Source organism: Schistocerca americana, chromosome X, assembly GCF_021461395.2.
Source record: "Schistocerca americana isolate TAMUIC-IGC-003095 chromosome X, iqSchAmer2.1, whole genome shotgun sequence".
NCBI classification, from domain to species: Eukaryota; Metazoa; Arthropoda; class Insecta; order Orthoptera; family Acrididae; genus Schistocerca; species Schistocerca americana.
The window spans coordinates 1,009,777,294-1,009,789,623 of NC_060130.1; the positions used below are offsets into that span (position 1 = coordinate 1,009,777,294).

At 40.3% G+C, this 12,330-nt stretch overlaps 1 protein-coding gene across 3 annotated transcripts in view; it reads right to left on the reverse strand.

Annotated features, from left to right (window-relative positions):
• Window positions 1–6,075, reverse strand: part of LOC124555638 (protein-associating with the carboxyl-terminal domain of ezrin) — a 76,630-nt gene extending 70,555 nt beyond the window's left edge. Inside the window, exons 1-4 of one of the 3 annotated variants that reach the window (XM_047129617.1) lie at window positions 5,768–6,075; window positions 5,260–5,474; window positions 4,996–5,181; window positions 4,829–4,920 (exon numbers count right to left, since the gene is read on the reverse strand). In XM_047129617.1, the coding sequence (XP_046985573.1) occupies window positions 4,829–4,920; window positions 4,996–5,181; window positions 5,260–5,448 (467 nt within the window). In that variant the 5' untranslated portion in view covers window positions 5,449–5,474; window positions 5,768–6,075. Of the gene's footprint in view, window positions 1–4,828; window positions 4,921–4,995; window positions 5,182–5,259; window positions 5,475–5,561 lie in introns of all 3 variants that reach the window. The other 2 variants (XM_047129618.1, XM_047129616.1) reach the window with 2 other exon arrangements.
• Between the last annotated feature and the right edge of the window lie 6,255 nt (window positions 6,076–12,330).

Genomic DNA, 12,330 nt, shown 5'->3' on the forward strand with positions numbered 1-12,330 from the left:
ATTGCACTGGGTTGGTTGGTTGGTTTGGGGAAGGAGACCAGACAGCGTGGTCATCGGTCTCATCGGATTAGGGAAGGATGGGGAAGGAAGTCGGCCGTGCCCTTTCAGAGGAACCATCCCGGCATTTGCCTGGAGTGATTTAGGGAAATCACGGAAAACCTAAATCAGGATGGCCGGACGCGGGATTGAACCGTCGTCCTTCCGAATGCGAGTCCAGTGTGTAACCACTGCGCCACCTCGCTCGGTCTATTGCACTGGGGAAAGATGTGATAGCTACCACAAAGTGTGGTGACAATGTGTATGTAATAAGCATACGAAGTTGACTAGAGTTCCGGCTTCTCAGACCAGAGACCTGTATATGTGGTGTTGTTGCCATCATAACAATGGGTGATCTACATGAAGAGAGACCTAGTTTGAGAAATTTAGGTTGACCATCAAGGAGAGAGTTTTAGTGCCCTATTGGTTTGTTATTGTTCACCTATTCAATTTTGTGTGCATGAGTCAGGAGTGAGTGTGCAAAGTGTGTTGGAATGATTTTCATTTTGCAGGGAAGGGTGTAGTGAGAATGTGCAATGTAAAGAGAAATTTGGGGCGGGGGGGGGGGGGGGGGGGGCTGAGGTAGGAATGGAGATTGATAAGTCACAGTTTGAGAAGAGGAAATATGGGAGCTGTGGTTCTCATGTTTGTTAGTGTGTGTGTGGGGGGGGGGGGGGGGGGGGCTGCGGAATCGAACTGAGAGGGTACATGTGGGGTTGATGGGCGAATATATTGAAGAGGGGAGTACTGAAGTGTGTGATGCCGTTTCATCCTACACAGGGAAAGGGGTTACAATCATGAATCTTAGTATGGAGTCTACAAATAATTCCACCAGGGCTTGTACTAATACAACAGGGGGGTTTTGGAGGCCCACCAAATCTGTCACAGGGAGCGGAGAGAGGCGCTCTTCCAATTTGCAACCTCTTATAGATGACTACTGCTAACAGAAAATGACTATTGCTGACAGACAATTATGGAGAATGTCTAGGCTACAGGCTGTAAGTGAAGTTACGTGAGTGGGATTGGAGAAGGGGTTTTTAGATGGGGTTTGGGGGGTAATGGGGCAGGTTCTGAGAGGTGGGTAGGGCAGGTTGAAGAGTTAATTTGTTTTAACAATAATGGAAATTCCTGGATGGAGCAATACGTAAAATAAGAGAAAGGTAATCTATAGCACATCTTTGGAGCACAGTAGAACACAACAGAAAACAGCTTTCACACTAGCTTTTGACCACTAGCCCTCCCCCCACCCCATCAATAGTACACACACACACACATATGCAAATGCACACTCCCGTGGTCAAGGAAAGCTCCTTGCCTATCCCTTATTTTATTTATTGTTTTTGTCTTCTGAAGACTGGTTTAGGTTTCTTTAAGGTGCGAAAGTTTTTAATTTTTGTTTGTTGTATTTTTTGTGGGTTGTGTTTAGGAGTGGGGGTTGATTTATTGGGAGGCAGGGGGGTTGGGGTTCTTTGGAAAATTTTGTTTTTATAGTGTGTGTGTGTGTGTGTGTGTGTGTGTGTGTGTGTGTGTGTGTGTGTGTGTGTGGTGTTGGGGGAGGAGGAAGGGTACCAACTTAGTTTTATTTTTCCCATTATGTATGTTTTTTTTTCTTTTGGCTTACAGGTGTTAGTATGTATTTTATTTGGTCAAGTGAATCTGGGGGTTTTCTGTTTGCATGTGTTTTTTTTTTTCCCCACTGGCTTTGGCTGAGCTACATAAGTCAAGCGAAATCTGTGATACTGGCTTTTTGAGTTGTGGGTTGTTTGTCAATCCAATTGTTTGGGCTATATAGGTCAAGCAAAATTTACATTTAGGAGACGAGGTACTGACAGAATTAAAGCTGTAAGGATGGGGCGTGAGTCGTGCTTGGGTAGCTCAGTTGGTAGAGCACTTGCCCGCAAAAGGCAAAGGTCTCGAGTTTGAGTCTCAGTCCGGCATACAGTTTTAATCCGGCAGGAAGTTTCAAAATTTACAACTCCAATGGTTTCCGTTTTTGCATCTTTGTGTTGTATGTTGAGAATTTTTTGTGCTTGATTTTGTGGATAACTTTTATTTTGGGATGGTGCTGGCATTCATATTGTCATACACTTAGCTTTTCCCTGCCCTAAACCCTCATTTTCCTTTGGCTGTTCTGCTAGTTTCATTTTACTGCTTGAGTGAAATATTTTCAAGTTTTTTTATTTTCGTTCACGTTTGTATGTGGTGATGTTATGGTTATCATATTGTATATGGCGGAAGAGGGTCTGTCCACTATCTTGGTGACATCATGAATCAAAGCAGACAGGTGGAATCAGATCTCTCTGTAATTCCCTGTTTTCAAAAAGACAAGCTGTTAAAAGTATTTTATGCAATAAATCCTGAACTGTTCACCATTAAACATGTAGAAATTTTCTCGTAACATGAAAGAATCTGGTTCTGTCGTAAGTACTGTAAGGAAGACATTAACAATGTGAATGTATAATATGAGGCAGATATATTTTCTAAATCAGTTCAAAACGAAGTGCAATTAGCTGCACTGCAAGCAATTTGAAATGAATGACTGATAGCTTCAGTGTTCCAACAAACAAGTCATGTAGGATAAAAAATAAGTGACAAGAATGGAAAAATCTACAGCTACACCTAAACTATGACTGATAAAAGACTCAAAAACAAAGGTAAGAGCAAAATAGTGCTATTATCTGACAGTCATTGATACAAGGAAAAAAACATGAGTCATATATACAGACTCATACAACATTAAACCAGCCAAAGTTGCAAATTTAAATAAATAAATAATTTTTTCCATTTACTTAATGACTAGTTTCCGGCTGGGACCCACTTTCAAATCATCCAAATAACAAAATGGTATTTCTAAAAATACAAAAACCATGTCAAATATATATATTTTATGAAGTGCAAATGAACAGTACAGTATATACAGATATATGCTGGAAGTTCGTACATACAGAAGTTCGTATAAGGAAAAGGCATGTTGAAAGAACCGCTCTGGCATTTAGTGTAAGTGAAGCTACATCAAGATGGTCACACAGAGCAGGAGCCTTCATCCTCCAAATCTGAAGTCGGTCTGATGTCAGTGTGTTAACAAAGGCACCACCTCATTGAGTTCGTACATACTATAGTGTACAATGCTCTTATGTTTAAATATACTTGAAATAATTTAGCTTGATAAGATTGAAAACAATTATAAACTGTTCTTTTTGTCCCTCAATAGTTACAGTATCATTTGTACATTGAAAATATAAAAACCTAATAGTAACGAATTTGCTCTTGCCATCTACCAATCATATTCACATTCAATACTTCCGCTCAAACACAGAAATTGTAAAAGTGTTATATAATTAAAATATACTATAAAAAAAGAAAAACGAACAGAAATTAAAATAAAGAAAAACTGTATTGTGGTTTACTGATCACTTATTCAATGAATAATTAGCCAGCCAAGCTTACAACACTACCTAATCCCCACACTAACAGCAGTAGCAGATTATACATAAAATTGCAATACATGAAATATTCATCTCAACATCAATGTTCCAGATCAACTGTGATTGTCTTCATCTGGGTGTGTAAATGTGTGCACTTTTGTTAGAAAACAAGTGAGCGTTAGAATATTGTTTATTATTAGACATATTTATGCACCACACATCAATGCATTATAGGTGAATGGTTGCCTTTCCCTTATTTTATGTATTGTTCCATCTGTGACTTTCCATTATTCTTATAAATATTAGTTAACTTAGAGGAGTAACACCACCTCTACACACCAGTTCAGTTGTTGGTACCAAGATTTCTGTAAACTGCAGTCTGTCTATGAAAGAGTGTAGAACAGGGGAACTAACACAGTTAGGCCTGCATGACTTACAAATCAATGCTGGCATCTCTCACTGTAAGGCATGATAGGCACAATGTGGAGTATGACAACAGCTAGTTGGAAGGATCCCACAAGAGAGCAGCCGGCAAATTGCGTGTTTCATACAAAATAATGAACTGGTAACCTACGTATCATAGACTAAAAGCACCCTGAATGCTACTGCCCCTATTCTAAACTTAGCCCTGAAAGAGCTTCCTTCAACTTATTTATTTATCTTTATTTGTCCAAGTATCATCTCACAATGATCATATCAATATGAGAGTTGTCAGGGTGATACAGTGTCAATCAGCAGGCCAAAATATAATACACGGCATACATATCATGCTTTAAGAGGAGAGTACTGGTGGCCTATGGTGATAGGATGGGCATTCGGCCGTGGCCTAGATTAAGAAATCATACCAGCATTTCCCTTAGCAGTCCAGGAAAACCAAAACCACAGAAAACCCTAATCAGGTAGAATGGGCAGAGCAACTCCATCTTCCTGAATATGAGGTCAACATCCTAACAGCTGCTCTCTCTCATTCAACAATTCTCTATTGTATAATGTGGTATACACGTAAGGTAAGACCAATAAACATTTATAACAAAGGCAACTGAATGGCTGCAGGGTTATTTAGCATGCAGACTAAAAACAGGAATGGTTAAAAAACTCCAAATGCTTAATATCTGGTGAAAATCTTAGAAAATCCTAACAACTGGTTTTCTGGGCAGAATCTGCACATATATTGTAGCCTACTAGATGTTGCTCTTGTAGATATCGAAAACATAAAATTACACTAATAACAGCACGCACAGTCATTCAAAAGATACCTGGTCGTTCATAAGTAAGAATAGTGGAAGTAACAAAGCAAGCAGTGGACATTTGCCCTCTGAAATAAAAGCAAACAACTACGAATTAAATAAGTAGTGAGTTTAACTTACGGGCACATGTGTTCAAAGCCTCCTAGCTTCCACACGCCATCAGGGCTAACATATATAGCAGCACGACACAAATTATTGTGGCTTGCTTGTGCCTGAAAACAGATACTATTAAAGAAATATACAAAAACTGATGGCAGTGCCACTGTAGTATTAAACATTTGGGTTACCTTCCGATGTAGAAAATTTATAGCCTTTAGAATAGAATGCAGTCCAACACAAATCTGCAAAGGAGACTGGCTTTGCAGTACATGAGTAAGTGGTTTTGCTACTTCTGTCGCCAAGTAGAATGAACCTTTTGACCAATATGAAGAAATGTACTTCAATATGCATGGATGGCGGTACTTTAGCAAATTCTGCAAGACATCAAAATGAAATGTATCTGAAAGAACTCAGCTGAGATTTTGTAACATTGACGCAGATAAAGGACTCACTTTTGCACAGCGTTCCAACAGAACTGTCTTCTTCACATTCACGTCATTACTCGGTTCGAATACAAATAAAGATACACTGTAAGGTTTTTCTGAATACACGTGCGCTCTATGCATTGTCCAGTCAGCAGTAACTTCCACATTTCTCTCTTCAATTTCAAGATCTGGTAGTTTACTCGTTTCTGACCCCATTTTAGTGTATGCTACAGTAATGCGTCCTGTGATAAAAACAGGTACCCAGATCTATCATTTAATGCTCTATTTGCAACAAAAAATATTCGGAATAGCACATCTGCATCACATACATGGAATCTAATACACATTTCACTGACACTATATTCAACGGTTCATACAGGTATTTATAATATTTACACGATAAATATACTGATTGCGAATCTTCGCTTGCCTAATATTACAGATTGCGCTGCCAAAATAACTTTCGAAACAGAAAGCTTTATCGAATTTTGGAACAAGACACGAATTACTTTCGTTCACAGCTCGAAAAACTTACATAACATTTTTTTCTGGCACGTACACGGCGCTTGTCTGCAAACGCAAAGATCACTATAATTGGCAAGAAAACCGTACTTGAATGATATCACAATACCCAGCAGTCTATTGTTGTAGTGTGAAAACACCGGTATGCTCAAATGTTAGCCAGCCTCAGCCAACGCAAAAACTGTAAAAGTCAGTATCTGGCCACAAAAGAATACTGGCCCATGTATATGAATCAAGCGCTTAGAAAATTTTGCAAAAAGCGTGTAATATGTTTATTGTCAACAATAGTTCTCTGCACTCGTTCTACGTGCAAAGAAGTTCTTTTGATATTCCTGCATACTAGATGACAGTTAAAATAAATATCTTTGGTGAACATCTTTGTCACAACTGACAACTATAGCTATAGACCTATTTCTCTTTCTTTCTGTATCGGTAAAGCTTTATACCGCCTGGTAAAAAATCGCTTGGAATGGTGGTTGGAATCAAATCAGACACTGTCATCGAGTCAGTATGGGTTTGGAAAAGGCAAGGGAACAATAGGTTATTTAAATACCTTAAACCCAGAGATCTATGACGCAACAGCAACGAAAGAGAATGTAATAGCTATATTCCTGGATATAATTGGAGCGTATGATAATGTTCTTATATATGTGTTGCTACAGAAGTTGGAAACCATTGGAATCCCGCCACAACTGATTTATGGAATCAGCACTTTCCTCGCTGAAAGACACATAGGGGCTGGGTTCCAAAATCAATTAACTGGACCACGTCGTCTTACAACAGGTCTTCCACAAGGAGCTATCCTCAGCCCCTACTCTTTGCACTATATACTAACGAGTTGGCGAGGATTATCCCTTTTCCAGTTAAAATGCAGATGATATTTGTATGTGTCGACCAAAGAAATGGATCACGCTGTGTGTGAGCTATCAAAGGTGATGGGCACACTGGATCAAACATTATGTAGCGGTGGGTTACAGATTTCAGCAGAAAAATTGGTACTCGCTCCTTTCACCAACCAAACTACGCCAGGGTTCTTGGATAGTGTAAGACTTTCTGGTCATAAAATACCGCTAAAATACCAGGCGAGGTTTCTTGGTGTCCTCTTCGATTTCAGAATGAGTTGGATGCCTCATATTCAAAACGTTGTCACTACATGTGAAAAAGCATTGAACCTTATCAGATCAGTGACAAGAGTATGGTGGGGGGCTCACCCCAACGCTCTGCTCACCCTCTACTGCACGTTGATACGTTCCCGTATAGACTATGGATGCACATCACACTGCTGCTAACAAGTACCTATCTCCCACCAAGGCCCTTCTCCTGGAAGCATCAGAAATGCCTCTTCATGTTCATATAACAATTATGTGTGATCATTATATCTTACAGCGGATGGCAGATACTAAACATCCACTGATAAAAAAGTGCGAAACGCTCTCTCAAATCGGGAATAACAGAAATGTCAGGAAACGGCAGTTTTCTATCTACAAGCGGTACGACGACTGGAAATATCTCCAAAAGAAAGTATATCGAAGTGAGGTTCTTCCAGTGTTCCTATATGACTATCACAGCTCTTATCTCGATATTCCTGTAACATACGTCGACTATTCAGGCAAAGGAAGAGGATATGGGCAGTTTTCACCTACATCGCACCTGGCAGAAAAGTGGGCAGCATATCTTAAACTATATACAGATGGCTCAAAAATGGGGAAGAAAAATCATAACAAATGAGCTTTCATCTGTCCAGAATCTGCAGAAGAAAGGAAGTATCAACTACCAGTTGATGCTTCCATATATCTTGCTGAAACTTTCGTTGTTATAGAGGCAATCAAAATGCAAAATCTCTCAAAATCGCAAAGGAATAACAATCACTGACTCTAAAAGCGTTCTGAAATCCATTAGTTACAGGAATTGGGACAAAAGAACTAGTAAATACACCCTCGACATACTGGATCAATACCACAAAGCTAGGAAGACTGGTCAAACTATAGAATTTGTACGGGTCAAATCACATTCCGGCATTCTATTCAACGACAAAGCAGATCAACTAGCGAGAGATCCGATTAACAGTGGAAGACCTATGGGCATTAAACTACCTTACACAGAATACCTCCTAAAAATAAAACAACAAGCGATTATCTTATGGCAGGAAGAATGGAACGAAAGCCAACAAACAAGAGGTAAAAGCTATGCACGCATACAGACATTCATACCAAGACAGCCATGGTTTGCAAACTTAAAACATTCAAGGAAAATTATAATGTCCATTGTGAGAATGCATCTCAATCATGGATCTTTCCCTGCCCACTTACATAGAATCGGCATATCCGAAACACCCTACTGTCAATATGAAGAGGATATAATTGGAGACGTAAGTCACATCTTATTTCATTGTAGGCGCTATGAGAAAGACGGAGACGACTTTTTAAAGGAGCTCTTACGACTTGGTCACTGCCAACCGCTTTGCACGATCCCAATTCACGGAGACACAACCAGGAGTACATATGATACCATATCCCGGTTTCTAGCGAAAGAAGACATAAAAATCTAAAATGAATTGAACTTAAATAAGAACTTAATTAACAAATAAATTTTTAGCAGTCAACTGTGTTCTGTAATCTGATTACAATAATTTTGATCTGAAAACATACGAATGTATGCCCTAAACAGTATGTATGACAAAGAAAAAAAAGTTACCTTGTTATGTGTGTCAGTACATTTATTTGTGGCGGCTAAAAAATTTGTGTGGTAGAAGTCAATAAAAAAAAAGACAACTACAGTGGTGTGTTGACTGGCCTTCAGATTATCATTTGCTAAAAGGGGACTTACAGTTTTCTTCTTCGCAAAGTAGGCCGTCGCTCCACTAGTTAGAGTGATTTATTCATTTATGATATTCTTCCGTCTTCTCACCAGAGTGGATTTACTTCTGAACAAGTCGGGTTACAAAATCGAAATTTTACTTTGATTTCGGAAGAGGTAAAAGTAAATCTCTCGGCAACCTGAAGATTGATTTAATCACTGCAGTTCTTACTGGGCACGGTCCTAGATGGCGTATGCCCTTGGCGTTCTCCAGCCTTTGAACTGAATTATCCATCCAGTTGTAGGGGGGCCCACAGCTCAACGTGGACTTTGAACTACAGTGCAAATCGGCAATTTTTCACAGTAACAAACATTGACAGAGGGGGAAGAATTGATATCTGACATATCAAAATTGTGGGACTGGCTGGGGATCGAACATATGACGTTTGGATGCATAGTTTGGCACTTTACAACAGGGCTATCAAGACAAGAGGCAGGGGGATGTGAAACACGAATACGATAAAATTTAAGCAGTGTAACAGTCAGTGTGATAACGAAAGAAACAATGCTCTATTGCTAGATAACGGTACGTAGACGTGTGGAAATAAATGTAATAGCATTTGTAAACCATGTGGTAAAGACGTGAAAAGTGGTATTGTGTGTGTTGTGACACAAAAGCGGACGTCCTGTTGAAAGAAAACTAGTACTTCACGAAAAATTGAAAGTGTAATGTGTGTACGAATATTTTAAATAGGCCTGTAAATATTTGTTATCGAAGAGATATGAAGTGCCCAGTGACGATGGTGTTCCTATAGATCATACTGAAGGTACTCGGATAACGCTACCTCAAGCTGCAGTAACTGTTCTCCAAAACACTAGTACATCACAAATTCAGAATGGAGATATGAGAATTCCGCGTGCTGCTGTTCACCAGAATATCCATCAACATGATTCAGGTTCTAATCGTCTGAGAAAGCTTATGATTCTTCCCAATAACCATGGGCATTTGAAGACTTCTTTGTAAATAAAGTGGAAACTATACTGGCAACTAGTTTCGTCAAGACTGCGGCTTCCCTCTTTGAAATAAGAAAGGATGTCCATTTGGAGTAAACCGGAAAGTTGTCGAATGATGTCACCGTTCTATTTGGCGGCTAAAACGACGTGTACAGTAATGGAACGTCAGTAGCCTACCAAGAAGTACCAGACTGCTTGGGATAGAACTACTTGATTCACAAAAGTTTTATTTCTAAACATGAAGCACCGCTAAGACTAACAGCCTGGACCTGTGTGAATAAAGTGGTTAGTGCTGCAAAGGAACAGCTTTCAAATATACAGGCTGGTCCATTGATAGTGACTGGGCCAAATATCTCACGAAATAAGCGTCAAACGAAAAAGCTACAAAGGACGAAACTTGTCTAACTTGAAAGGGGAAACCAGATGGCGCTATGGTTGGCCCGCTAGATGGTGCTGCCATAGACCAAACGGATATCAACTGCGTTTTTTTTTTTTTAATGGGAACCCCCATTTTTATTACATATTCGTGTAGTGCGTAAAGAAATATGAATGTTTTAGTTAGACCACTTTTTTCGCTTTGTGATAGATGGCGCTGTAAGAGTCACAAACGTATAAGTACGTGGTATCACGTAACATTCCACCAGTGCGGACGGTATTTGCTTCGTGATACATTACCCGTGTTAAAATGGACCGTTTACCAATTGCGGAAAAGTTCGATTTGTGCCCGAGTAGGTGTTTTACCTGCTGTCGCGGGTGTGTGTGCTATGTATGCTGCTCGGTATCCTGGACGATATCATCCAAGTGTCCGGACCGTTCGCCGGATAGTTACGTTATTTAAGGAAACAGGAAGTGCTCAGCCACATGTGAAACGTCAACCACGACCTGCAACAAATGATGATGCCCGAGTAGGTGTTTTACCAGCTGACGCGGCTAATCAGCACATCAGTAGCAGACAAATTGCGCGAGAATCGGGAATCTCAAAAACGTCGGTGTTGAGAATGCTACGTCAACATCGATTGCACCCGTACCATATTTCTATGCACCAGGAATTGCATGGCGACGACTCTGAACGTCGTGTACAGCTCTGCAACTGGGAACAAGAGAAATTACGGAACGATGACAGATTTTTTGCACGCGTTCTATTTACCGACGAAGCGTCATTCACCAACAGCGGTAACGTAAACCGGCACAATATGCACTATTGGGCAACGGAAAATCCACGATGGATGCGACAAGTGGAACATCAGCGGCCTTGGCGGGTTAATGTATGGTGCGCATTATGGGAGGAAGGATAATTGGCCCCCATTTTATAGATGGCAATCTAAATGGTGAAATGGATGCTGATTTCCTACGTAATGTTCTACCGATGTTACTACAAGATGTTTCACTGCATGACAGAATGGCGATGTACTTCCAACAAGATGGATGTTCAGCACATAGCTCGCGTGCAGTTGAAGTGGTATTGAATAGCATATTTCATGACAGGTGGACTGGTCGTCGAAGCACGTTCACCGGATCTGACGTCCCCGGATTTATTTCTGTGGGGAAAGTTGAAGGATGTTTGCTATCGTGATCCACCGACAACGCGTGACAACGTGCGTCAGCGCATTGTCAATGCATGTGACCACATTACGGACGGCGAACTACTCGCTGTTGAGAGGAATGTCGTTACACGTATTGCCAAATGCATTGAGGTTGACGGACATCATTTTGAGCATTTATTGCGTTAATGTGGTATTTACAGGTAATCACGCTGTAACAGCATGCGTTCTCAGAAATGATAAGTTCACAAAGGTACATGTATCACATTGGAACAACCGAAATAAAATGTTCAAACGTACCTACGTTTTGAATTTTAATTTTAAAAACCTACCAGTTACCAACGGTTCGTCTAAAATTGTGAGCCATATGTTTGTGACTATTACAGTGCCATCTATCACAAAGTGAAAAAAGTGGTAAACTAAAACATTCATATTTCTTTACGTACTACACGAATATGTAATAAAAAATGGAGGTTCCTATTAAAAAAAAAAAAAAAAAAAACGCAGTTGATATCCGTTTGACCTATGGCAGCGCCATATAGCGGGCGAACCATAGCGCCATCTGGTTTCCCCCTTCAAGTTAGAGAGGTTTCATTGTTTGTAGTTTTTTCGTTTGACGCTTATTTCGTGAGATAGTTGGCCCGGTCACGATCAATGGACCACCCTGTATGCAGACACTTTCCAAACGTGGGAGGGTGGTTAGATAAGTCTGGCAAATTTCCATGAAGGAATGGAATATTTTTGTTGTGCCTTCGTTGTTGCTAAGCTTGATTATTCCAAGGATCATGTAAAGAATTTCAACAATGTACGGCATACAGTTCATCGTTGACAGCTGTCTGAAAAGATTGCTGTATGGTGTGGCAGGTGGCAGTTGACGCTAAATAACGAAAAGTGTGAGGTGATCCACATGAGTTCCAAAAGAAATCCGTTGGAATTCGATTACTCGATAAATAGTACAAATCTCGAGGCTGTCAGTTCAACTAAGTACCTGGGTGTTAAAATTACGAACAACTTCAGTTGGAAAGACCACATAGATGATATTGTGGGGAAGGCGAGCCAAAGGTTGCGTTTCATTGGCAGGACACTTAGAAGATGCAACAAGTCCACTAAAGAGACAGCTTACGCTACACTCGTTCGTCCTCTGTTAGAATATTGCTGCGCGGTGTGGGATCCTTACCAGGTGGGATTGACGGAGGACATCGAAAGGGTGCAAAAAAGGGCAGCT